The 25,796-nt window shown below is 39.1% G+C and overlaps 1 protein-coding gene across 3 annotated transcripts in view; it reads left to right on the top strand.

Annotated features, from left to right (window-relative positions):
• The window catches only part of Gm5373 (predicted gene 5373), a 55,820-nt gene that overhangs the window by 23,958 nt on the left and 6,066 nt on the right, over positions 1 to 25,796 (top strand). For 2 of the 3 annotated variants that reach the window (XM_017313040.2, XM_011242348.3), the window contains exons 2-9: positions 2,290 to 2,404; positions 3,217 to 3,390; positions 4,274 to 4,356; positions 6,140 to 6,192; positions 11,013 to 11,049; positions 12,642 to 12,703; positions 14,849 to 14,912; positions 24,585 to 24,627. In XM_017313040.2, the coding sequence (XP_017168529.1) occupies positions 2,290 to 2,404; positions 3,217 to 3,390; positions 4,274 to 4,356; positions 6,140 to 6,192; positions 11,013 to 11,049; positions 12,642 to 12,703; positions 14,849 to 14,912; positions 24,585 to 24,627 (631 nt within the window). Of the gene's footprint in view, positions 1 to 2,289; positions 2,405 to 3,216; positions 3,391 to 4,273; positions 4,357 to 6,139; positions 6,193 to 11,012; positions 11,050 to 12,641; positions 12,704 to 14,848; positions 14,913 to 24,584; positions 24,628 to 25,106; positions 25,221 to 25,796 lie in introns of those variants that run through there. The other variant, XM_006509824.3, reaches the window with a different exon arrangement.

The raw sequence follows: 25,796 nt of genomic DNA, 5'->3' as shown, positions 1-25,796 counted from the left end.
GGGTGCTAGCAATCAAAACTGAGTGCTCTAGAAAACATATCTAGATCTCTTAACGGCCAAGCCACCTGTCTAGATTTGTCTTAATATATAGGCCATTAATATTAATATACAACACTGGAAAATTTATCACAAGATAAATCTTCAACCTAAATGGAAAAATCACTACAAAATCTTAGATCAATATGACCCATTTATGCTAATGGATCAAACAAAGACATTCTGAACTGGAACAATGACCCTGTCCCCCGCCACGACCATCCCTGGTACTCGTCTTATATACATGTTGTTTGTGCATTGATACACATGTGAAGGGACTGACATTGTCTTCCTCTCACTTTTCTGTGCCCCACACATGCAGAACTAAGTGTGTGGTGGTCAGAGGACTTGCCACTTTACAGTTCTTTCCTGGCACATTGTGGGTTCTGGGGACTGAACTCTGACCATCAGAGCCCCTGGTGGGTTCCACCCAATAGTCCCCCAGTTTTAGAGACGTTCACTCACCCTAATCCCATGGTATGTTTGATTTACTCTCTTGGAGCACACTGATTCTCAGACTTGCAGGCAAGTAAGGTTTGGGGATCGCCATGTCCCCACATCTGCATTCAGGTTTCCAGGGCAAGTGTTTTACCAATTGAGTTTTACCAACCATCCCAGCCCCTCATTCTTATTTCCTATTTTTAGGTCGTACTAGGTTATGAAGGGGAATCAATGACACAACTGAAGATTTCCTGTAGTCCACATGCTTCTTGAACATTTTGTAGTTCTAAGAGGCTTTAGGTTGGAGCTTCATATAAATAATAGATGAATAAATTATAAATAATAGTTTCAAGATATTCTTTTGCTTATAGAATGTCTTCTTTAAAGACACTGAATTGTCTAACTGTAGTTTTTCATTCTGTCAGCCCATTCATTCCCCACACATAACTTAGATATCTACTGTGTAGAATACACATTCTGCTCTTTCTCCAGATCTTTCCAGTCTTATACCATTATGTTTCTCTGCCCAGTCAAGCTTCTTTACATTCTATAAATTTAAATGTTAAATGAACTGAAGCATGCTCATTGGAACCCTAGTTTCATTGTGCTTATAGCCTTTTGAATATCAAGCATGGGAACTAGGATGGCATAGGTTATCACCTTGTAGAGATATTGACCCAATTTTGGTGTGAGTCCAGGAGCACATTGACCATTTTATGGCAAAGCATGAGGTCCTCCTTTGCTACCATCTAGTGCCTGGATTACCATGGATACTGTATCTATTACCTAACAACTAGGTTGTGCTCCCCCTGCTACCAGGTATGGAAACACTACTCATGGGCATAAAAAAATGGAATGTGGAAACAAACAAAAAAAAATCAAAGAATTGATAACTGAGTGTTTAGAGTTTTGTTTGTTGTTTAGAATTTACATAGATATGAGAGATCATTGCCATTTACCTGTAAATTGTGCCATATTTTGTTCAATGTAAGGCACAAAGGGTTTCATGATAACCCTTTATTTTGTAGAGAAACATTTAAAAATATTGGCAATTATAGTTATAAAATAATAGAAATGATAAATGACATTCCAATCTTAGGGAGGCTAAAATGTGAATGAAAAAGGAATGTGATCCCAGTGTCACTGGCCACTATTTAGGATGAGTTAGGAGGATTATCATGTTCAAGACTTGAATGGTGAAGAGAGTTATTTTTAAAGAAATGTAAACTTCTTTGAATAGAAAAGTTTTATATGTGTACTGTTGATAGAATCCTGTTTTACATTCACTGAAATGTTGTGCTTGTTATAACAAGGAAGAGAAATCATTATCATGATGAGCAAATGCTGAACTCTCAGGAGCTGTAAATGCTTGTAATGTTCTAGCAGAGTTCTTGCCCATCCAACCTGAAGCCTCCCAGCAGCCCCGGGTAAGATAACAGCTATACTTAATCTCCATTCTTTGGATCTGGAAATGGAGTCATGGAGCTCATAGAAATCCCAGGTAGTCACTAGTGAGTACCAGATATTAGAGTAGGATTTGAATTCATGCTGAGATGAACTTACTGGGAACTTTTCTATGATTCTTTGTACAGGGATGAAGGTCGTGAGAGAACACCTGCCTTATGTGGGGACAGCCATGCACTATATCCCTAGCACAGTAAATGAACATTTGAGTAGTCATAAATAAATAAGGCAATTCCAGTTATTTTCTTATATCAGAAGAAAATTAGCTTCATAGTATGTGGTGCTTAAAGGAGATGGGGCTCTTATTTAGCATTTGGGAATGTCCCTAAATGTCCTTTCCATTTGCAGGACGTCACTCCATTATGCATGTGCCCACAACCATCCAGACGTGGTGGCACTATTATTAGAAAATAATTCCAGCATTGATATCCTGGATGATGCAGGCTGTACACCCTTGATTAAGGTAGCTATTGGCCATCTGTTTTGATATGAACTGGACTAGAGGTTGTCCTTGTTTGGTTTCTGTTGCTGTGATAAAACACTGATCAAAAACAACTCAGGAAAGGAAATGGTTATTTGGCTTACATTTACACATCACAGATCATTCTCAAGGGGAACCAGGGCTGGAGCTCAAATCAGGAACTGGAGGGAAGAACTAAACTGGAGTTCACAGGAGAATACAGCTTTTCTATGGCTTTTTCCAAGGCTTGCTCAGCCTCTTTTTTTTTTTTTTTTTTTTTTTTTTTTTTTTTAATACAACTGAGGACTTTGTCCCAGGCATGTACCAACCCCTAAAATCTGGGCTTTTCTACTTTCATCTAAATTTAAAAAAAAAAAAAAAAAGTCCATATAGTTGCCCAGAGGCCAGTTTCATAGAGGCATTTCCTCCAGTGAGGATCTTTCCAGGTGTGTTAAGCTTGTGTCACATTGGCAAAAAGAAAAAAAAAGAAAGAAAAAGAAAAAAAAGAAAAAAATCCAAACCAAACAACTAATCTCTGCACTGCAACAACAAACCAGCACAGACCATAATTCTTAGAATATCTAGGTGTGTTGACAGAACCCTTAAATTCTACCACTGGGAAAGAGATGTGGTGGAGACATTATAAAGTTAGGCAAACCTGGGGGTTCTTAAAAGACCTTGTGTCTAAAGAGAGTGATAATATGCAGAAGTGAAACTCTATGTTTTATTTAAGGGAAACTATTCAGTGCAATGGTAGAAAACATCTCTCTTGACTTCCTTGAATTTAAGATGTATTTCTTTGTACAATTTTACAGGCCACCCAACGAGACAATGTGGATTGTGTTTCTGTATTGCTCACCCACAATGCGGATCCAAATCTGATAGATTTCAGTGGGAACACAGCCTTCCACCATGCTGCATCCAGGGGTAACATAAGTATTGTAAAAATGCTCCTTGAGCACAACGTAGACATTGAAGCCAAAACAGAGGTAAAGATCACTCAACTTCATTCCCAGGGCACCTCTAGCAGTGACACGCACATCTATTTTCTACACACAGAAGCTCATGCATTCTCACTGAATCTGTTCAGAGGAACACATTTTTTTTCTCCATCTTTGTTTTTCATATTTTTTTGTAGTTCATTCAAAAAAAAAACCAGCATAGCGTATTTTATCTCAGAATTGGCCTTGATTTTAAAATTCAAAAATAAAGAATTTAGGACCATACAAATATCACATATACACAGACAATAAAAATAAATTCATTTCAAGTTAAATGATTGTAGAATAAATAGAAATGTGTTGGTGCAAAGAAGGTACTGATATGTGTTTGGCTTAGGATAAGGGTAGACTGGAAAATGAAAGAGGTGACAGGCAAATTAAGAAATTTGGTCATTGGAGAAAATATGCCCAAAACGTTATTTAAGTTTTAAAAAGTTTTGGTGTACATGGGAGATGCTGTCCAGCTTGTGAGATAAATTCTTAGTTTAGAAAAGAAATATATTTGAAATACAGGTTGAGAAACTCTGCCCCAGACCCCTCCTGAGCACACTCCTTCAACAGGGGCATAGCACAGTGTACTCTGTATTCTGGGCTGTGGCAATGGAGGCCCCACTCCACGGAGCTAAGAAGATTGCAATCCTTGAGTGTTTGGGGAGAGTTCTGGAAGGGAGTGGTGTTATAGGCAGTGTTGGACAGGGAAAAAGTGTGTCAAAGGGAAAAGACAGCTGTGTGTGGGAAAGTGCAGCAGGTGTTGTAGGGTGAATGATCCCTTGTGACTCTTTTCTTGTCTATTTATCTTCACAAAATCGGTGATGAGCAGATTGTTGAGAAACAAGTAGTTTTGTAAAATGCAATATTTTTTCCTTTATAGTATGGCATGACACCGTTGCAACTTGCAGAATTTGAAGAGAAACCTGAAATGGTAGAATTTTTAGCAGCGAAGTGTGCAAAAAGGTACAGTTTCTTCCTTTCTTCAATCTTAGTGCTGCTCTTGAGGGTGACAATTGCTTAAGTCAGGAGTATTAAAATGATAGGGAGATTGTAAGAAACTCAGAGGCACATAATTAGGAAGCTTAGCACACATGAAGTGGGAGCTGGAAAAGAGACAGTTTCACCACAACAAAAAAGAGCATGCACCAGGGATCACTGCCTAGTTCAGGAGTTCACCTCATGAGCCATCCACCAAGCCAAAGGATAACCAAGATCAGTTGTTGCTCCATTGCCATATTTTTACTTTTGACAGTGTTTGTCACTGAATTAAGGGCCATAGGTGTCGTGTCATTGGCAAATGTTCTATTATGGATAAACACCCACAGTCCCTAAATCTGAAATTTTATAACTTATGACCCCAAAGATGACAGCATAAGCCATTTCTTTAGAATTATACTGTACATAATCACAGGTAACAAACAGTGTTTCCAAATGATGTCTGAGTCTTGAAATGTCCAAGTCAGCAGAAAACTACCTTTCACTGGGAGATGTTCTTAAACTGTCCTAGCACAGGTACCCAGCAACTTTGGTGATTCCGCAGTTCAAGACATTTTTCTTCCACATTTCAGATGGAGCTTTCAAAATGGATATATAAGTAGTTCATTTCTTTCCACAGAGTTTACTACACTAGCATTATAAATCTTGTACTGAATTCTGTGAATGTTTATCTCTGAAAGAGGTTGCTCTTACAATGCCACATGCATGCCCTTTCCATATGGAATACATCTGTTTATGCTGAAATTTTCTTTTTAGTAGACATGTATACCTGTTGTTTATGTTTAGCCATAATTCCCAATAACAGTTCTGTGCTTTAAGACACATTTCAAACCTTTAATGATTTATGTAAAATTTTTATTTTATTTTTTTCTTATTCATGTTACATCTAGTTCACTGCCCCACCCTCCTGGTCACCCAATCCCACACTTTTTCCCTGTCCCTCCTACACTTCACCTCTGAGCAGTTTGGGACTCCATGTATGTCCACACCCTGGCACTTCCTCTCTCTCTGAGGACAGAAAAGCAGCTCAGCTAGAAGGATATATCCCAGGTAGAATGAAAAGCTTTTTTTGATACCACCCATCCCAGTTGATTGGAACCCATACGAAGACCTAGCTGCCCCTCTGCTACATAGGTGCACAGAGATGTCTGTCTGGGTCATGTTTTGTTCTTTGGTTCTTTGTTCCATCCCTAAAAGCCCCGAGGGTTCAGGTTATTTGAGTCTGGTGGTCAGTCATCCTCTGGAGTTCCTATCTCCTTCAGGCCTGGAATCCTTCCTCCTAGACTTCCATAAGTGTCTACAGCCATACCACCCTGAGCACTCCCAATCTTGTCTTTAATGCTTTTAGTGTGTGTGTGTATGTGTATGTGTGTATGCACTTTTGTTTGTGTTTTAATTAAGAGCTAATTATTCCTATTTAGAAAAGGTGGGAGGATAGCAATCAGCAATCATAGTCAATTATAAAAAAGGGAATTCAAAATTTTGTCTAGTCCTGTTGACCCATGCATTTTATCCCAGAACTTGGGAAGTAGGACATAAACAGTTTTCTGTGAGTTAAGGCCAAAATGCTCCATAGAGCAGTTTTCAGACCAGCATGGATACATAGTGAGATCCTGATTTAAAAAAATATTGTTTGTAAACATCTAAAGTAAGATACAGAAGAGACACAAATATAAAGTACTTAAAACACTTGCTAAATGTTTTTCTTATGACTAGCACAATAATGCTAACTTTAAAATCTATGTCACAGCACTGGATCATCAGCTCAGAGAACTGAAGTGAAGCATGTCAGGTTTAATGAAGGTAAGGTTTTTATAGTGAATATAAATATGGTATATAGTACCAGTCCTATTACCCTAAATAAGAGTAGAGATTAAGCTCCTTTCCCACTGAGTCCAGACAAGGCAGCTCAACTAGCAGACAGGAATCCAAATGCAGACAACAGTGTGAAGCGGTCCTCCCTTCAGTTTATAGAGAACCCACATGAAGACCAAGCTGCACATCTGCTACATATGGGGAGGGGGTCTATGTGAAGCCCATGCATGCTCTTTGATTGGTGGTTCAATCTCTGTGAGCCCTCATGGGCCCAGGCTAGTTGATTGTGTAGGTTTTCTTGTGGTGTCCCTGACCCCTCAGTCACACTGTCCTCCTTTGAGTTCAATGCCCTTCCCCAACTCTTCCACAAGACCCTCCAAACTCCCCTTGATGTTTGTCTGTGGTTCTGAACATTTGTTTCCATCCTCTGCTGGATGAAGCCTCTTAGAAGTGTTATCCTAGGCTCCTGTCTACAAGCATAGCAGACCATCATTAATGGTGTCAAAGACTGGCTCTCTCCCACAGTGTGGGTCTCAAGTTGGGCCAGTTATTGGGTGGCGATTCCCTTAATCTCTGTTCCATTGTAATCCCTGAATATCTTGTAAGTAGGATAAATTTTGGGTTGATGTTTTTGTGAGGGCATTGGTATTCCCCTCCTTCCACTGGAAGTCCCTCCTGGCTACAGGAGATGACCGCTTAGGGCTCCATTTCACCTGCTGCTAGTTGACTCACCCCTATAGATTCCTAAGAGCCCCCACTGTCCCTGGTCTTAGTTTCATCACAGAGGTGCCTCCCCTCAGGTATCTCTTCTCCCTGATACCACCCTACTCTTGCTCCCCACCTTAGTTCTCCTCTCCATCTCCCACAAATTTCCCTCCCTAAATCAAATCCTGATGTCTATTTTATTTTCCCTTCTGAGTGTTAATCAAGCATTTTCCTTTTGTGCCCTCATGTTTTAGCTTCTTTAAGTCTGTGGATCTTAGCATGATTATTCTGTACTATATGTCTGAAAAAGTACTCACTTCTAAGTGAGTACATACCATGCCTGTGTTTCTGGGTTTGGATTACATCACTCCAGATGATATTTTCAAATCTCATCCATCAGCCTGCAAATTTCATGGATTCCTTGTTTTATACAGTGGAATGATATTTCACTGTGTAGGTATACCACATTTTCTTCATCTATTTTTCAGTTAAAGTCCATCTCGGTTGTTTTCTGTTTCTGGCTATGACATATATAGGTTTTATTAACAGAGTTGAGCAACAGTCCTTGAGGTGTTATGGTGGAGCATGTTTTGGGTATATGCCCACGAGTGGTATAGCTGTGTCTTGAGGTAGAACTATTCCTAATTTTCAGAAAACAAACAAATAAACAAACAAACAAAAACCCTGCCAAAATACTTTTCAAAAGGGGTTGTAAATGTGTGCCCCCCCCCCACTATCAATGGAAGAGTGTTTCCCTTGCTCAATATTCTTGCCAGCTTGTCTGTCACTGTTCAGGAAATTGTCTACTGTACCAATGAATCAAGGATATTTCCCACCTTCTCTTCTAGTAAATTTAGTGTATCTGGTTTAGTGGTCTAGAGGTCTTTGGTGCTTGTGAACTTGAGTTTTGTGCAGGGTGATAAATATGGATCTATTTGCATTCATCCTCATGTAGACTTCCAGTTAGACCTGCAACATTTGTTGAAGATATTTTCTTTCTTTTTTCCATCGTATGACTTTTATGTCAAAATCAAGTGTTGGCGGGTGTGTGAACTTATTTTTGGGTCTTCGATTTGATTCCACTGATCAACTTGTTCGTTTCCATGTAGTTATACCATGCAGTTTTTATTCTGATTGCCCTGTGGTACGTCTTGAGATCAGGGATGATGATACATCCAGGAATTATTTTATTATATACAGTTATAGTTATCTTGCATTTTTTTTTGTTTTTGATAGAAAGCTAAGAATTGCTGTTTCACATTCTGTAAGTAATTGTGTTGGAATTTTGATGTGAAATGTATTGAATCTGAAGATGGTTTTGGTAAAGTGGTCATTTTCACTGTGTTAACCTTGTCCATCCATGAGCACAGGAGATCTTTCCATCTTCAGATGTTTTCTTCAACTTCCTTTTCAGGGAATTGAAGTTTTTGGTAGACATGTCTTTCAGTAGGTTGGTTAGAGTTATCCTGAGATATTTTAGATTGTCTGTGGCTGTTGTGAAGGGTTTTGTTTCTTGTCCCTTTTATCTTTTGCATAAAGGAGGGCTACTGATTTCTTTGGGTCAATTTTTTTATACAGCCATTTTGCTGTAGGGGTTTACCACCTTTGGTGTAGGCATTCTTTGGTAGATTGTTTGAGGTCTCTTATGTATGTGGGCAGCCTTGTTTAGTCTCTTCAGTTTCTCTCCATTTAAGTTGTTGGCTATTGGCTTGTCATATATTACCTTTATTTTGGTTAGATGTGCAAATTTTATCACTGAAATCTCCAAGACTTTCAACATGAAGGGGTGTTTGATTTTATCAAAGGTGTTTTTCAGCGTGCAATGTGACAAACATGTGAATTTTGTCCCAAGCCCCCATCCTGCCACCTGCAGATATCCATTCATTCTCATGGCCATCATGTCATCTCGCCCGTGTCTCCCTACATCTGATACTGAAACACCCCATTTCCCTGACAATCCCCATTCCCACCTAGTTCTCTCCTTCCATTTTGCTCCTATGACTACTTTATTCTCTGTTCTAAGTCAGGTTCAAACAACCTTGTTTGGTCCTTACCTCTTGTTTATCTCCTTTTGGTCTGTGGAGTATGGTATGGTTATCCTCTACTTTATTACTAATATCCATTTATAAGTGAGTACAAACCATCCATGTTTTCGGGGTCTGGGTTACTTCATTCAGGATGATATTCTCAAGTTCTATCCATCTGCCTGCAAAATTCATTGTCTTTACTATTAATAGGTGAATAGAATTTCATTGTATACACCGACCACATTCTCTTTTGCCATTTTTAAAGAATAATTTTTATTTTTAAAATTCTATGGGCACATGTGACCCTTGAAGCCCGAGGAAGGCATTCTCCTAGAGTTGGAGTTGGAGTTTTAGAGACAGTACTGAGAACTGAACTGCAGTCCTCTGGAAGAGCACTGAGTGTGCTTACCTGCTGAGCCGTGTCTCAGGACTATAATTCTTATTTTTTTTAATTTAATCTAATTTTTTTCACTTATTCACTTTATTTTTTAATTTACTTATTTATTTTCTTTATCTGCATTTCAAATTTTATCCCCTTTCCTCATTTCCCCTCCACCACCACCACCCCAATTCCATCCCTCCTCCCCCTTGCCCACTAACCCACTGACTCCCCCCTGTCCTGGCATTCCCCTACACTGGTGCCCATCACAAGACCAAAGGCCTCTCCTCTCCTTGATGTCCCACAAGTCCATCCTCTACTACATATGCGGCTGGAGCCATGGGTCCCACCATGTGTACTCTTTGGTTGGTGGTTTAGTCCCTGGGAGCTCTGGAGTTACTGGTTGGTTTATATTTTTGTTCCTCCTATGGAGCTGCAAACCGCTTCAGCTCCTTGTGTTCTTTCTCTAGCTCCTCCATTGGAGACCCTGTGCTCAGTCCAATGGTTGGCTGTGTGCATTTACCTCTGTATTTGTCAGGCACTGGCAAAGCCTCTCAGGAGGCAGCTTTATCAGGCTCCTGTCAGCAAGCACTTGTTGGCATCCACAATAGTGTCTGGGTTCCCACCCACCCACTCCCACTTCTTGGCCCTGGCGTTCCCCTGTACTGAAGCATATAAAGTTTGCACAACCAATGGGCCTCTCTTTCCACTGATGGCTGACTAGGCCATCTTCTGATACATATGCAGCTAGAGACATGAGCTCTGGTGGGGTACTGGTTAGTTCATATTGTTGTTCCACCTATAGGGTTGCAGATCCCCCAGCTCCTTGGGTACTTTCCTCTATCATCTTCATAAGATTGGATTAAAAGACATTTTATTTTGCTTTGATTGTGTTAGGATGTCCAGAGCTTGTAATAGTAGAATACCTGGGCTCTGGATGTGTCATATTGATTTAGTTCTACTTGACTGTGTTCTTATGCTGGCCTTTAGCTAACTGGTTATCCCTGGGAGTTTTTTGCACAGGAGTCCTGAGGTGGGCTGCCTTTGCCTGGACATTGGAAATCAGGGGACAGTGTATGTCTCCAAGAAACTGGGAAGAGCATTAGATGCTCCTGGTGCAGTAGGCCTGCTTAATTTGGGTTTAATTGTAGCCAAAGAATGGCACTCAGGGGAGAACAACTTGCAGCTCAACTCTGGGTTTTACTCTTTTTAGGAGTGGGGTTGAGACACGGGCTCACTAAATGTAGCTCTGTTTGTGCAGGGAGTCACAGTTTCTCCATCTGTTTTTGCCTCCTAAGTGTTGAGATTCAAATTGTGTGCCACCAGACTCAATCTATAATTCTTTCCAGAACCATTAGCCTAGAGTTAAAAAGAATCACAAGAAGTTATTTTTGAAACAGTTGTTTATTCTGGATTGTGCTCTCTATCAGGCTGAGAGAGTTCATTGAGGATCATCAGAAATGTGTATGTGTATTTATTTTTAGGCATTAATGTTTGATAAATTATTGTCATCTTCAATTTGAAATATACAGGGAATGAATAGGTCTATGCAAAGTAATTCGCTAAAAGTGAATATTTACTCTTGAATAGTCTCTAGATTGGTCTCATAGAAATTGATACTAACAATGAGTCTGATCGCTTTTATATGTAATGTTTTTCTATAGTTGTAATAAAACATATTTGGTTTTTCTTTTCAGAAGTCTTATATTTTGAAGAGGAAAGGCCTTTGTCCTGGTAAGGTTTAACAATTCCTTAATAGTAGGTAAATTCAAAGATAAGAAGCAAATTCTTGTTGTGAGTACTTTGAGAGCTGTGTCTTACAAGTCCCACAACATTATGAATATATTTTTTAGCTTGGAAACTTGCTCAGTTTAGTTCATAGGAACATGAACACTGTATTCACCCACCATTTCCAAGAACCAACTCTGCAGTTTGGAAAAAGAGCCTGCTGGGATTAGCTATGCACATGGATGTCCATTTAAGATTTATTGGCTTTTCAAAGCCTTACTGAATTCAATTTGTGAACTAAGACCCACACTAGTAGCTATCATTTCAGACATTTCTCTTGTCTGAGAGTTTACATAATTCTGGATGCTTCTCAGTTGTCAGTCATCACTACAGGATGCCAACAAATTTCTTTCCACTTCTGACAGAACTTTACATGCAAAGGACTTTTTTGTCAGGGGTAGCATCTTTCATAGCTGTTGGAAGACACCCATGTTTTCCAGAATGCTCCATCCATCAATGATCTGTTCACGTGATCTGTTTTCCACAGTAATGAATCCTTTAACTCTCAGTACATTATCTGAATGACAGTGTATCTAATAGTTATCTTTCTACAAAGGGGGCTTTTGTCTTACACATCAGTTGGACATGACCATAGAGGTGAAGGCCCATCCACTCCTGTCCAGGATGCTAGGTTAGACACAGCTTGATAGAAAACTAAAAGTTGTATTTCGAGCTAATTCTGTGCACATTAGGATTCATTACTTCCACAAGAGAGGACAACTACATTGTCCTCTTTATTTGTGCTATGTATCAACAAAACATTTTCTAAACATTATTAAATAGCTTACTGAATCCAAAGGTAATGTGGAAAGTGAAGATTCAAAAAATTTCAGGACTTAAAGCTCTTCAGAGACTCCTTGAAAAATGCATATGTTGACTTCTTTTTAATTCTAAACAGTTCCACAGTAAAACTGAAAGTGTCAACTAAATTTTATTGTTCTTTGCTCTTGTTACTCTCTTATTATTTTCCTAGAAATGCTTGTTTGGCATAGAAACAAGCAGACTGTGATATCAGGATTCAGTCATGCATGAGATAAGAAGGGGCAGCTTGAACATTATGAAAGCTCTGGTGGGTTGGTTAGAGTTCCTGAAATCTATTTGATGGTCCACAAAACATCCACTTGTGTGGTAACATCATAGTCAATGAAATGTGCACAAAGTATCATGAGAGAAGTACTTTGCTGTTCCAGGGGCAAGGACTGACATTGAGTCAAATCATTAAAAAAAAAAATCTGTCTGTATCATAACAAAGTCAGACGAGGTATCGGTGAGTGTGCGTGTGTGCATGCATGCTTGTCTGTATCTGTGTGTAGTTTTGTTGAGCTATATTTTGTGGGCTAAATTCTTCCCTTTCTTCCACATGAAAAGAAGTTGTAAGGAAAGTGTTCCCAAATGTAATAAACTGGTTAAAGAACAAGTTAATAGTTTTTATTGATTTGTAATGTAACATAAATTAGGAAATCAAACAACAAAGAATTCAAAGTCTTTGATTACTGTTTTATATGAAATTAAAATAACACTCTTAAAATATGCCACAGTGGAGCAAGACCACCAGGACAGCTTAAATCCATCTTGAAAAACTCTGTCCAGTATAATACAGGTAAGTTTAAGAGTAAGTACTCTATTGATTCTATCCCAATCATAAAAAGAGTTTTGTTCCTGCTAGAATAGAAACTAAGGAAATCAGATATGCCAATAGTAGTTATATCCTTTCTTAATTTGCTGTCAAACATTTTTAGGATTCAGAATTATTTAAGGAATTGTTTCTAAGAAATTTAAAATTGTATCACCTGAAATATGTTTGTTTATTTAAAATGAACTACGGATATATGTAGTGTCTTTTTATAAGTAAAAAGATTTTTCACCTATTCCACAGTGTAGATCCTCTCTAGTTAAATAACAGCAAGTTAACTTTGGTATGAAATGGATTTTTACTTAATTTTTATAATTGATATATATTACTGACTACATATTGTTGTATGTGTATCGGTGTCCATAAAATGTGGTCATGTTAAGCAAACAAAAATAGAGTATTTAATTACTTTCACTATGTTTTGAGGACTTAATGTCAGTACGGCACTCCGAATTTTTTTTTCCTTCATAGGATTTCTGAAATTCCACTTATTTGATAATTCATACGTTATCTTCTGGTTATTTTTATTTGTCTTCCATTTAATGTGAATATCCTGATACAATAAATAACTGGCTCAATTAGGAACTTTTAAAAAACTGAATGGTGTGTGAGTTTTGTAGGTAGTGCTATGGAATAAAAACTGCCATTCTCAGTATTCTATGCAACAGCCTCCATATGGGCTACTCTGACAGCACCTTTTCCCTGTAGTTCTATTAGTTACCAAATTTATAGTGATACTTGGTTTACATGCTACAAGACATAATTTGCAGAAAAAACTGCCACAGTAGAAGGAAGGTTGAGAAAATCCTATCATCCTGTAGTGCATGGCATGGAAGGGCCTATTGGTTCAGTCTGAATATGATTCTTACAGTGGGAGAAATAAAACATTTTTTCAGCAACTGTAACCACAGCATCTCTCCCACCTACTTTGCCTTTGGAAAACACCAGCCAGAGAATAGTGTAGAGGAATCTAAATGGCTGTCTTCACATAAGCATGCGATCAAATGCTATTAGTGTAATGTGGGTGAGTTTCTTTTAAGTTATTTCAGCATTAGAGTTTTCTTGTGGTGATGAGGATTGACAGAGGCCCCATACATGTGTATCATAAGGGCCACCAGAGGTCCACTTTCTCAGCCCATTTCTTGGTGGGACAAAGGCTGTGCTATGGCCATGAGCAATGCCCAGCAGGATACAGTGGACTTTTACATATTGCAAAGGAAGTAAACAACAATTGTTCATTTGTTAGCTTGTTTGCTGAGCAGGCTTTTTCCATACAGTGAAACCTGAGTCACTCAATGGTTTATATGCAGAAATAAATAAAAAAACCGTTTCATGTGAGGCATTACTCCCTTGGAATTATTGCTTCATTGTGTCTTCCATGCTTCTCTCTGGAGTAATACTTCAGTTTGCATAGCTACTAAGGGGGTCTTTCCAGCAGCTCATGCCATGGGAGGCAATGGAAGTTTATGCTGAGCTTCTTTGCATTGCAAATGAGCTAGGCACCAGTGCTAGAACTGAGGGCCTTTAGCATCTTCCTCAGAAGATCTAGAGTAGAGAAACACACTGATCTCTCTAGAGCTTTGTCACACTTGCAGCTGGAAATCCTTTGCAAAGGGCTTTGGGTCTCCTGTATTTGGCTATGTTGCAGAGCCATAGACTGAGCTTCCCTGTGCTAGGAATGGGTATCCCCCTCAGTGAAGGAAGTTCAAGTCAATACTTGGAGAAGTCCCTTCATTTCTGTCCAAGATGAGTTCGCTCACTTAGAGTTGTGCCAGCATCCCTAGGGCAGAGACAGAAAGCAGCAATGGCAACACAATTCACTGTGGGATAACACTTCAGGCTAAGATGACACTTTTTGTGTCTGATAGGGCTCAGGATCTTAGATATTTTGCAAATTTATTATGAATAGTAACTTTGGATAAAATTTTCTCTTCGAATTTTAAAAATATAAGAATGTGGAAAGGAAGAGTTCTAATATATTTATTCTTACAAATCAATATTCACCTTAAAAGCTTTTCATAAATGGTGTCAAAGCATATCAGGTCACAAAAATATTAGCCTCAGCACTGGCTACCATTGTTTAATGACAAATTTTGCCTTCCTCTTTTGTAGTTACTGAGAAAATTACTAGAAGAACATCACTTGGTTTCCTGAATTCCAAGAATGGTTTGTACAGGTGAGTGTGGACTGTAGGGGCTAACAGCTTCTGGGATAGGCAGAAGCCACAGAGCTTCTGGGGCAGACCACATTTTGGGCTCCAGACATCTGGGCACCATCCTTGAAAGAGGAGAGGTGTCCGGCCCACCCAGGAGGGCTTTGCCACAGCATCTGGGGGGAGACATCTTGGTTCCTGGATCCCGCCCAGATTAATCTGCATAGGTGAAAGTGTTGACTACAGAAGCTACACAGATTCTGGGATAAGCCCTCTTTCAGGCCTTCATCTTCTGCCAGGAGGGAGGTCGGAATGCCAGATATCTGTCCACCTTCCATGCAAGAGGAGAGCATGCCTTCAGAGAGTGCTCTAACCACTGTAACTCAGGAGAGAGCTAATCTTCAAGGTCTGCTGATAGAGGCTAACAGAATCACAAGAGGAACAAGCTCTAACCAGAGACAATTATAACAACTAACTCAAGAGATTACCAGATCACAAAAGGCAAACGTAAGAATCTTACTAACAGAAACCAAGACCACTCCCCATCATCAGAACCCAGCACACCCACCTCAGCAAGACCTGGGTACCCCAATACACCCGGAAAGCTAGACCCAGATTTAAAAGCATATCTCATGATGATGGTAGAGGACATCAAGAAGGACTTTAATAACTCACTTAAAGAAATATAGGAGAACATTGCTAAAGAATTACAAGTCCTTAAAGAAAAACAGAAAAACACAACCAAAGAGGGGAAAGTCCTTAAAGAAAAACAGGAAAACACATCCAACAGGTAATGGAAATGAACAAAACCATACTAGACCTAAAAAGGGAAGTAGACACAATAAAGAAAACCCAAAGTGAGGCAACACTGGAGATAGAAACCCTAGGAAAGAAATCTGGAAACATTGATGTGAGCATCAGCAACAGAATACAAAAGATGGAAGAGAGAATCTCAGGTGCAAAAGATTCCATAGAGAACATCGGTACAACAATCAAAGAAAATGCAAAATGCAAAAAGATCCTACCTCAAAACATCCAGGAAATCAGGGATACAATGAGAAGACCAAACCTACAGATAATAGGAGTAGATGAGAATGAATATTTTCAACTTAAAGGGCCAGCAAATATTTTCAACAAAATTATAGGAGAAAACTTCCCAAACCTAAAGAAAGAGATGCCCATGAACATACAAGAAGCCTACAGAACTCCAAATAGACTCGACCAGAAAAGAAATTCCTTGTGACACATAATAATCAGAACAACAAATGCACTAAATAAAGATAGAATATTAAAAGCAGTAAGGGAAAAGGTCAAGTAACATATAAAGGCAGGCCTATCAGCGTTACACCAGACTTTTCACCAGAGACTATGAAAGCCAGAAGATCATGGACAGATGTTATACAGAAATTAAGAGAACTCAAATGCCAGCCTAGGCTACTATACCCAGCCAAACTCTCAATTACCATAGATGGAGAAACCAAAGTATTCCACAACGAAACCAAATTCACATATTATCTTTCCATGAATCCAGCCCTTCAAAGGATAATAACAGAAAAAAAAAAAAAAACAAGGACAGAAACCATGGCCTAGAAAATGCAAGAAAGTAATCCTTCAGCAAACCAAAAAGAAGACAGCCACAAGAACAGAATGCCAACTCTAACAACAAAAATAATAGGAAGCAACAATTACTTTTTCTTAATATCTCTTAATATCAATGGAGTCAATTCCCCAATAAAAAAACATAGACTAACAGACTGGCTACACAAACAGGACCCAACCTTTTGCTGCTTACAGGAAACCCATCTCAGGGAAAAAGACAGACACTACCTCAGAGTGAAAGGCTGGAAAATAATTTTCCAAGCAAATGGTCTGAACAAACATGCTGGAGTAGCCATTCTAATATCAAATAAAATCGACTTCCAACCCAAAGTTATCAAAAAACACAAGGAGGGACACTTCATACTCATCAAAGGTAAAATCCTCCAAGAGGAACTCTCAATTCTAAATATCTATGCTCCAAAAGCAAGGGCAGCCACATTCATTAAAAAAACTTTAGTAAAACTCAAAGCACACATTGCACCTCACACAAAAAGGTGGGAGACTTCAACACACCACGTTCACCAATGGACAGATCGTGGAAACAGAAACTAAACAGGGATACAGTGAAACTAACAGAAGTGATGAAACAAATCTGTCTGGCGGTTCCTCAGAAAATTGGACATAGTACTACCGGAGGATTCTGCAATACCTCTCCTGGGCATATATCCAGAAGATGTTCCAACCGGTAAGAAGGAAACATGCTCCACTATGTTCATAGCAGCCTTATTTATAATAGCCAGAAGCTGGAAAGAACCCAGATGCCCCTCAACAGAGGAATGGATACAGAAAATGTGGTACATTTACACAAGGGAGTACTACTCAGTTATTAAAAAGAATGAATTTATGAAATTCCTAGGCAAATGGTTGGACCTGGAGGGCATCATTCTGAGTGAGGTAACCCTTCACAAAAGAACTCACATGGTATGTACTCACTGATAAGTGGATATTAGCCCAGAAACTTAGAACACCCAAGATACAATTTGCAAACCACATGAAACTCAAGAAGAACGAAGACCAAAGTGTAGACACTTTGCCCCTTCTTAGAATTGAGAACAAAACACCCATGGAAGGAGTTACAGAGACAAAGTCTGGAGCTGTGACGAAAGGATGGACCATCTAGAGACTGCCATATCTGGGGATCCATCCCATAATCAGCTTCCAAACGCTGACACCATTGCATACACTAGCAAGATTTTGCTGAAAGGACCCTGATATAGCTGTCTCTTGTGAGACTATGCCGGGGCCTAGCAAACACATAAGTGGATGCTCACAGTCAGCTATTGGATGGATCACAGGTCCCCCAATGGAGGAGCTAGAGAGTACCCAAGGAGCTAAAGGGATCTGCAACCCTATAGGTGGAACAACATTATGAACTAATCAGTACCCCAGAGCTTTTGACTCTAACTGCATATGCATCAAAAGATTGCCTAGTCGGCCATCACTGGAAAGAGAGGCCAATTGGACATGCAAACTTCATATGCCCCAGTACAGGGGAACGCCAGGGCCAAAAAGTGGGAGTGGGTGGGTAGGGGAGTGGGTGGGGGAGGGTATGGGGGACTTTTGGGATAGCATTGGAAATGTAAATAAGGAAAATACCTAATAATAATTTAAAAAAAAGACTTGGAAGTTCCCTTCCAGTCCATGCCAACACTGGAGTACCTTGGGCACAGAGTCTGCGGACACCTGCAAGGTACCCACAGGACCCTCCGTGGGATCTTAAGACCTCTGGTAAGTGGATCACAACTTCTGCCAGGAGGCAGGTTCGAACACCAGATATATGGGCACCTTCCCTGCAAGAGGAGAGCTTGCCTGCAGAGAGTACACTGAACACTGAAACTCAGGAGAGAGCTAGTCTCCCAGGTCTGCTGATAGAGGCTAACATAATCACCTGAGGAACAAGCTCGAACCAGAGACAACTACAACAACTAACTCCAGAGATTACCAGATGGCGAAAGGCAAACATAAAAATCTTACTAACAGAAACCAAGACCACTCCCCATCATCAGAACACAGCATTCCCACCCCACCCAGTCCTGGGCACCCCAACACACCGGAAAAGATAGTCCCTGATTTAAAAGCATATCTCATGATGATGGTAGAGGACATCAAGAAGGACTTTAATAACTCACTTAAAGAAATACAGAAGAACACTGCTAAACAGGTAGAAGACCCTAAAGAGGAAGCACAAATATCCTTTAAAGAATTGCAGGAAAACAAGACCAAACAGGTGATGGAATTGAATAAAACCATCCAAGGCCTAAAAAGGGAAGTAGACACAAAGAAAACCCAAAGTGAGGCAATGCTGGAGATAGAAAACCTAGGAAAGAAATCTGGAAACATTGATGTGAGCATCAGCAACAGAATACAAGAGATGGAAGAGAGAATCTCAGGTGCAGAAGATTCCATAGAGAACATCGGCACAACAATAAAAGAAAATACAAAATTCAAAAGATCCTAACTTAAAACACCCAGGAAATCCAGGACACAATGAGAAGACCAAACCTACAGATAATAGGAGTAGATGAGAATGAAGATTCTCAACTTAAAGGGCCAGCAAATATCTTCAACAAGTTATAGAAGAAAAGTTCCCAAACCTAAAGAAAGAGATACCCATGAGCATACAAGTAGCCTACAGAACTCAAAATAGACTGGACCAGAAAAGAAATTCCTCCTGACACATAATAATCAGAACAACAAATGCACTAAATAAAGATAGAATATTAAAAGCAGTAAGGGAAAAAGGTCAAGTAACATATAAAGGCAGGCCTATCAGCATTACACCAGACTTTTCACCAGAGACTATGAAAGCCAGAAGATCCTGGACAGATGTTATACAGACACTAAGAGATCACAAATGCCAGCCCAGGCTACTATACCCAGCCAAACTCTCAATTACCATAGATGGAGAAACCAAAGTATTCATGACAAAACCAAATTCACACAATATCTTTCCACGAATCCAGGCCTTCAAAGGATAATAATGGGAAAACACCAATCCAAGGTTGGAAACTATGCCCTAGAAAAAGCAAGAAAGTAATCCCTCAACAAACCAAAAAGAAGACAGCCACAAGAACAGAATGCCAGCTCTAACAACAAAAATAATAGGAAGCAACAATTACTTTTCCTTAATATCTCTTAATATCAATGGACTCAATTCCCCAATAAAACAACATAGACTAACAGACTGGCTACACAAAAAGGACCCAACATTTTGCTGCTTACAGGAAACCCATCTCAGGGAAAAAGACAGACACTACCTCAGAGTGAAAGGCTGGAAAACAATTTTCCAAGCAAATGGTCTGAAGAAACATGCTGGAGTAGCCATTCTAATATCAAATAAAATCGACTTCCAACCCAAAGTTATCAAAAAAGACAAGGAGGTACACCTCATACTCATCAAAGGTAAAATCCTCCAAGAGGAACTCTCAATTCTGAATATCTATGCTCCAAATGCAAGGGCAGCCACATTCATTAAAGAAACTTTAGTAAAACTCAAAGCACACATTGCACCTCACACAATAATAGTGGGAGACTTCAACACACAACTTTCATTAATGGAAAGATTATGGAAACAGAAACTAAACGGGGACACAGTGACACTAACAGAAGTTATAAAAAAAATGGATTTAACAGATATCTACAGAACATTTTAATCCTAAAACAAAAGGATATACTTTCTTTTCAGCACCTTGTGGTACCTTCTCCAAAATTAACCATATAATTGGTCACAAAAAAGGCCTCAACAGATACAAAAATATTGAAATTGTCCCATGCATCCTATCAGATCACCATGGACTAGGGCTGATCTTCAATAACAACATAAATAATGGAAAGCCAACATTCACGTGGAAACTGAAAATCACTCTACTAGTGATACCTTAGTCAAGGAAGGAATAAAGAAAGAAATTAAATACTTTTTAGAGTTTAATGAAAATGAAACCTCAACATACCCAAACTTATGGGACACAATGAAAGCATTTCTAAGAGGGAAACTCATAACTCTGAGTGCCTCCAAAAAGAAACTAGAGAGAGCACACACTAGCAGATTGACAACACACCTAAAAGCTCTAGAACAAAAGGAAGCAAATTCACCCAAGAGGAGTAGACGGCAGGAAATAATCAAACTCAGGGGCGAAATCAACCAAGTAGAAACAAAAACTATTCAAAGAATCAACCAAAGAGGAGCTGGTTCTTTGAGAAAATCAACAAGATAGATAAACCCTTACCCAGACTCACTAGAAGGCAGAGGGACAGCATCCTAATTAACAAAATCAGGAATGAAAAGGGAGACATAACAACAGATCCTGAAGAAATCCAAAACACCATCAGATCCTTCTACAAAAGGCTATACTCAACAAAACTGGAAAACCTGGATGAAATGGACAAATTTCTAGACAGATACCAGGTACCAAAGTTAAATCAGGATCAGGTTAATGATCTAAACAGTCCTATATCCCCTAAAGAAACAGAAGCAGCTATTAATAGTCTCCCAACCAAAAAAAGCTCAGGACCTGATGGGTTTAGTGCAGAGTTCTACCAGACCTTCAAAAAAAGATTTAATTCCAGTTCTTCACAAACTATTCCACAAAATAGAAGCAGAAGGTACCCTACCCAATTCATTCTATGAAGCCACAATTACTCTGATACGTAAACCACAGAAAGACCCAACAAAAATAGAGAACTTCAGGCCAATGTCCCTTATGAATATCGATGCAAAAATATCAATAAAATTCTCGCTAACTGAATCCAAGAACACCACAAAACAGTCATCCATCCTGACCAAGTAGGTTTCATTCCAGGGATGCAGGGATGGCTTAATATGAAGAAATCCATCAACATAATCCATTATATAAACAAACTCAAAGACAAAAACCACATGATCATCTCTTTAGATGCGGAAAAAGCATTTGACAAAATCCAACACCCATTCATGATATAAGTCTTAGAAAGATCAGGAATTCAAAGCCCATACCTAAACATGATAAAAGCAATCTACAGCAAACCAGTAGCCAACATCAAAGTAAATGATGAGAAGCTGGAAGCAATCCCACTAAAATCAGGGACTACACAAGGCTGTCCACTTTCTCCCTACCTATTCAACATTGTACTTGAAGTCCTAGCCAGGGCAATTCGACAACAAAAGGAGATCAAGGGGATACAAATTGGAAAGGAAGAAGTCAAAATATCACGTTTTGCAGATGATATGATAATATATATAAATGTCCCTAAAATTCCACCAGAGAACTCCTAAACCTGATAAACAGCTTCAGTGAAGTAGCTGTATATAAAATTAACTCAAACAAGTCAATGGCCTTTCTCTACACAAAGGATAAACAGGCTGAGAGAGAAATTAGGGAAACGACACCCTTCTCAATAGTCACAAATAATATAAAATACCTTGGCGTGACTCTAAGGAAGTGAAAGATCTGTATGATAAAAACTTCAGGTCTCTGAAGAAAGAAATTAAAGAAGATCTCAGAAGATGGAAAGACCTCCCATGCTCATGGATGGGCAGGATCAATATAGTAAAAATGGCTTATCTTGCCAAAAGCAATCTACAGATTCAATGCAATCCTCATCAAAATTCTAACTCAATTCTTCAACGAATTAGAAAGGGCAATCTGCAAATTCATCTGGAATAACAAAAAACCTAAGATAGCAAAAATTCTTCTTAAGGATAAAAGAACCTCTGGTGGAATCACCATGCCTGACCTTAAGCTGTACTACAGAGCAATTGTGATTAAAAACTGCATGGTACTGGTATAGCAACAGACAAGTAGAACAATGGAGTAGAATTGAAGATGCAGAAATGAACTCACACACCTATAGTCACTTGATCTTTAACAAGGGAGCTAAAACCATCCAGTGGAAAAAAGACAGCATTTTCAACAAATGGTGCTGGCACAACTGGCTGTTATCATGTAGAAGAATGGGAATTGATCCATTCCTATCTCCTTGTACTAAGGTCAAATCTAAGTGGATCAAGGAACTCCACATAAAACCAGAGACACTGAAACTTATAGAGGAGAAAGTGGGGAAAAGCCTGGAAGATATGGGCACAGGGGAAACATTCCTGAATAAAACAGCAATGGCTTGTGCTGTAAGATAGAGAATCAACAAATGGGACCTCATAAAATTGCAAAGCTTCTGTAAGGCAAAAAGACACCATCAATAAGACAAAAAGGCCACCAACAGATTGGTAAAGTATCTTTTTACCTCTCCTAAATCAGATAGGGGACTAATATCCAATATATATATATATAAAGAACTCAAGAAGGTGGACTCCAGAAAATCAAATAACCCCATTAAAAATGGGGCTCAGAGCTAAACAAAGAATTCTCAACTGAGGAATAACGAATGGCTGAGAAGCACCTGAAAAAATGTTCAGCATTCTCAATCATCAGGGAAATGCAAATCAAAACAACCCTGAGATTCCACCTCAAACCAGCCAGAATGGCTAAGATCAAAAATTCAGGTGACAGCAGATGCTGGTGAGGATGTGGAGAAATAGGAATACTCCTCCATCGTTGGTGGGATTGCAAGCTTGTGCAACCACTCTGGAAATCAATCTGGCGGTTCCTTAGAAAATTGGACATAGTACTACCAGAAGATCCCGCAATACCTCTTCTGGGCATATATCCAGAAGATGTTCCAACCGGTAAGAAGGACACATGCTCAACTATGTTAATAGCAGCTTTATTTTCTAGCCAGAAGCTGGAAAGAACCCAGATGCCCCTCAACAGAGGAATGGATACAGAAAATGTGGTACATTTACACAATGGAGTAATAATGAGCTATTAAAAAGAATGAATTTATGAAATTCCTAGGCAAATGGTTGGACCTGGAGGGCATCATCCTGAGAGAGGTAACCCAATCACAAAAGAACTCACATGATATGTACTCACTGATAAGTGTATATTAGCCCAGAAAATTAAAATACCCAAGATATAAGATACAATTTGCAAAACACATGAAACTCAAGAAGAATGAAGACGAACGTGTGGACACTTTGCTTCTTCTCAGAATTGGGAACAAAACACCCATGGAAGGAGTTACAGAGACAAAGATTGGAGCTGAGACGAAAGGATGGACCATCTAGAGACTGCCTTACCCAGGAATCCATCCCATAATCAGCCTCCAAACACTGACAACATTGCACACACTAGCAAGATTTTGCTGAGAGGACCCTGATATAGCTGTCTCTTGTGAGACTATGCCAGGGCCTAGCAAACACATAAGTGGATGCTCACAGTCAGCTATTGGATGGATCACAGGGCCCCCAATGGAGGAGCTAGAGAAAGTACCCAAGGAGCGAAAGGGGTCTGCAACCCTATAGGTGGAACAACAATATGAACTGACCAGTACCCCGGAGCTCTTGTCTCTAGCTGCATATGTATCAGAAGATGGCCTATTCGGCCATCAATGTGAAGAGAATCCCATTGGTCGTGCAAACTTTATATGCCTCAGTACAGGGGAACACCAGAGCCAAGAAGTAGGAATGGGTGGGAAGGGAAGTGGGGGGGTGGAGTGTTTGAGGGACTTTTGGGGTAGCATTGGAAATGTAAATGAAGAAATATCTAATTAAAAAAAAGAAACAAGAAATCTTAAAAAAAGAATGTGTGCATTTTATATATATTAATCTGTAGAAAATATAACATTCAGAACCTGACACTGTCTTTGCCTCTATGTGATACTATTTCAGCTCTTTATTTTTCTATAATCACAAGCTGAATAATTATTTATAGAGCAAACCATGTTGAATTTACTGATGATATCTCTCATGCAGCATGAAAGCTGAAAAGGATCCATAGCTAGGTGGAAGATCCAATGGATAAAGTGCTTGCTATGCACGTGTGAGAATGAGAGTTTGGATGCCCAGAATCCACATGAGGTCTGACAGTCTCATGTGCTGCTGTATGCTGGGGCCCTTATGGTGAGACTGGAGGTGGTGACAGAGAATCCCCTAAAGTTTACTGGATAGTTAGCCTGGGGTTTTCATCCATGAACAAGATATCCAGCCACAAATCTAATGTTGAAAGAAGGTTGCATATTTGCATTCTAATGGCTCCCTGACAAACCTCCCATTGTTGTTTTTAGGTGTTCAAAAGCAGAAGATGTCAGGTATACTTCCTGTATCAAGGTAAAATGCTTCTCTGTGAAATCAAGTTTCTTATGAATTGTCTTAATTCAGCAGTAGTCTAATATCCCAGTTTTATATGGAAATGTGATTCAGAGAAAACCATATTGTAGATGTGGAACTTTCTATCAATTGCAAGTGAGCAGTAAGTCCTTATGGGTAGTAGTGGCCAAATCTGAGAATGGACTCAAGAGACATAGGGAGTGAAGACTGAGTGCAGGTCTCACATAATAGGAGGTGTTTGATGTTTGACAAAGTAATGTTTGCAGAAATGAATACACATTAGACTGATTTTAAAAAGTGACTGTGATAATAGACCAGAATACCATTTAGTAAGTCCAGATATTTCAATGATCCAGCAATCTCCAAAGTGCCTTTACCCTCAGCAGAATGCCCATAAGTTTTATCTACCCTTGGGCACTCCTATTTCAGGATCATATATGAGAGCCTCTCTTTGGTTTCTCTCTTTCGTCTGTGTTTAGACTGAGAAGAAATTGTGGATATTTAGCAATTATGTTCATCAAATTTGCCTTATGAAGAGATTAGAGCATTTTCTATTTGATTCTTATAAGGGTATGTAGAAAGATCTTCATCTAGTTAAACAATAACTGTCCTTCCCCAGTTAGCCAGCATTTCTAGAGGCAGAGTCAATTACTATATACTTCCATATAAGTTCTTTTTCTATCTTTGAAATTTACATGTATATTCTTTGTGCCATTTTCAAACACTTAAAATGTTGTAGTGTTTTGTTTAGATACTTCCATATTCAGTATGAGTCTACTTTATCACTATGAGATGCTGGAGTTTAGGAAACTTGTTTCTGTATAACCTGTAGCCCTAGAGTGAGGTGCTGTGTGAATGATAAGTGACATTTTAATGATTTTTTGAATGTGACTCAGTGGTCCAATGTGTTTCTATAAAGCAGTTCCACAGGTACTATGGTAAGGACAGCAGTGGCAATTTAACTGGCATTTATTTATAAATAGGAAAATGTGCATTTTATGCCCCCCTCCCAGCAATGGAGGAGAAAGACTGCCAAAAGAGGTTACATCAATATTAATGATCATCTTATATAAAATGTAGAAAAATTGGCACAAAATGAATTAAGCTTAGTTTCAACTGGAAGAGCAATGTCCCATTTCTCATTTCATGATTTTCTCTTAATCTAGTCT

This window comes from Mus musculus, chromosome 8, assembly GCF_000001635.26.
Source record: "Mus musculus strain C57BL/6J chromosome 8, GRCm38.p6 C57BL/6J".
Classification (NCBI taxonomy): Eukaryota; Metazoa; Chordata; class Mammalia; order Rodentia; family Muridae; genus Mus; species Mus musculus.
The sequence above is the reverse complement of the archived record's forward strand: the minus strand, read 5'-3'. Positions and strand labels throughout refer to the sequence as shown.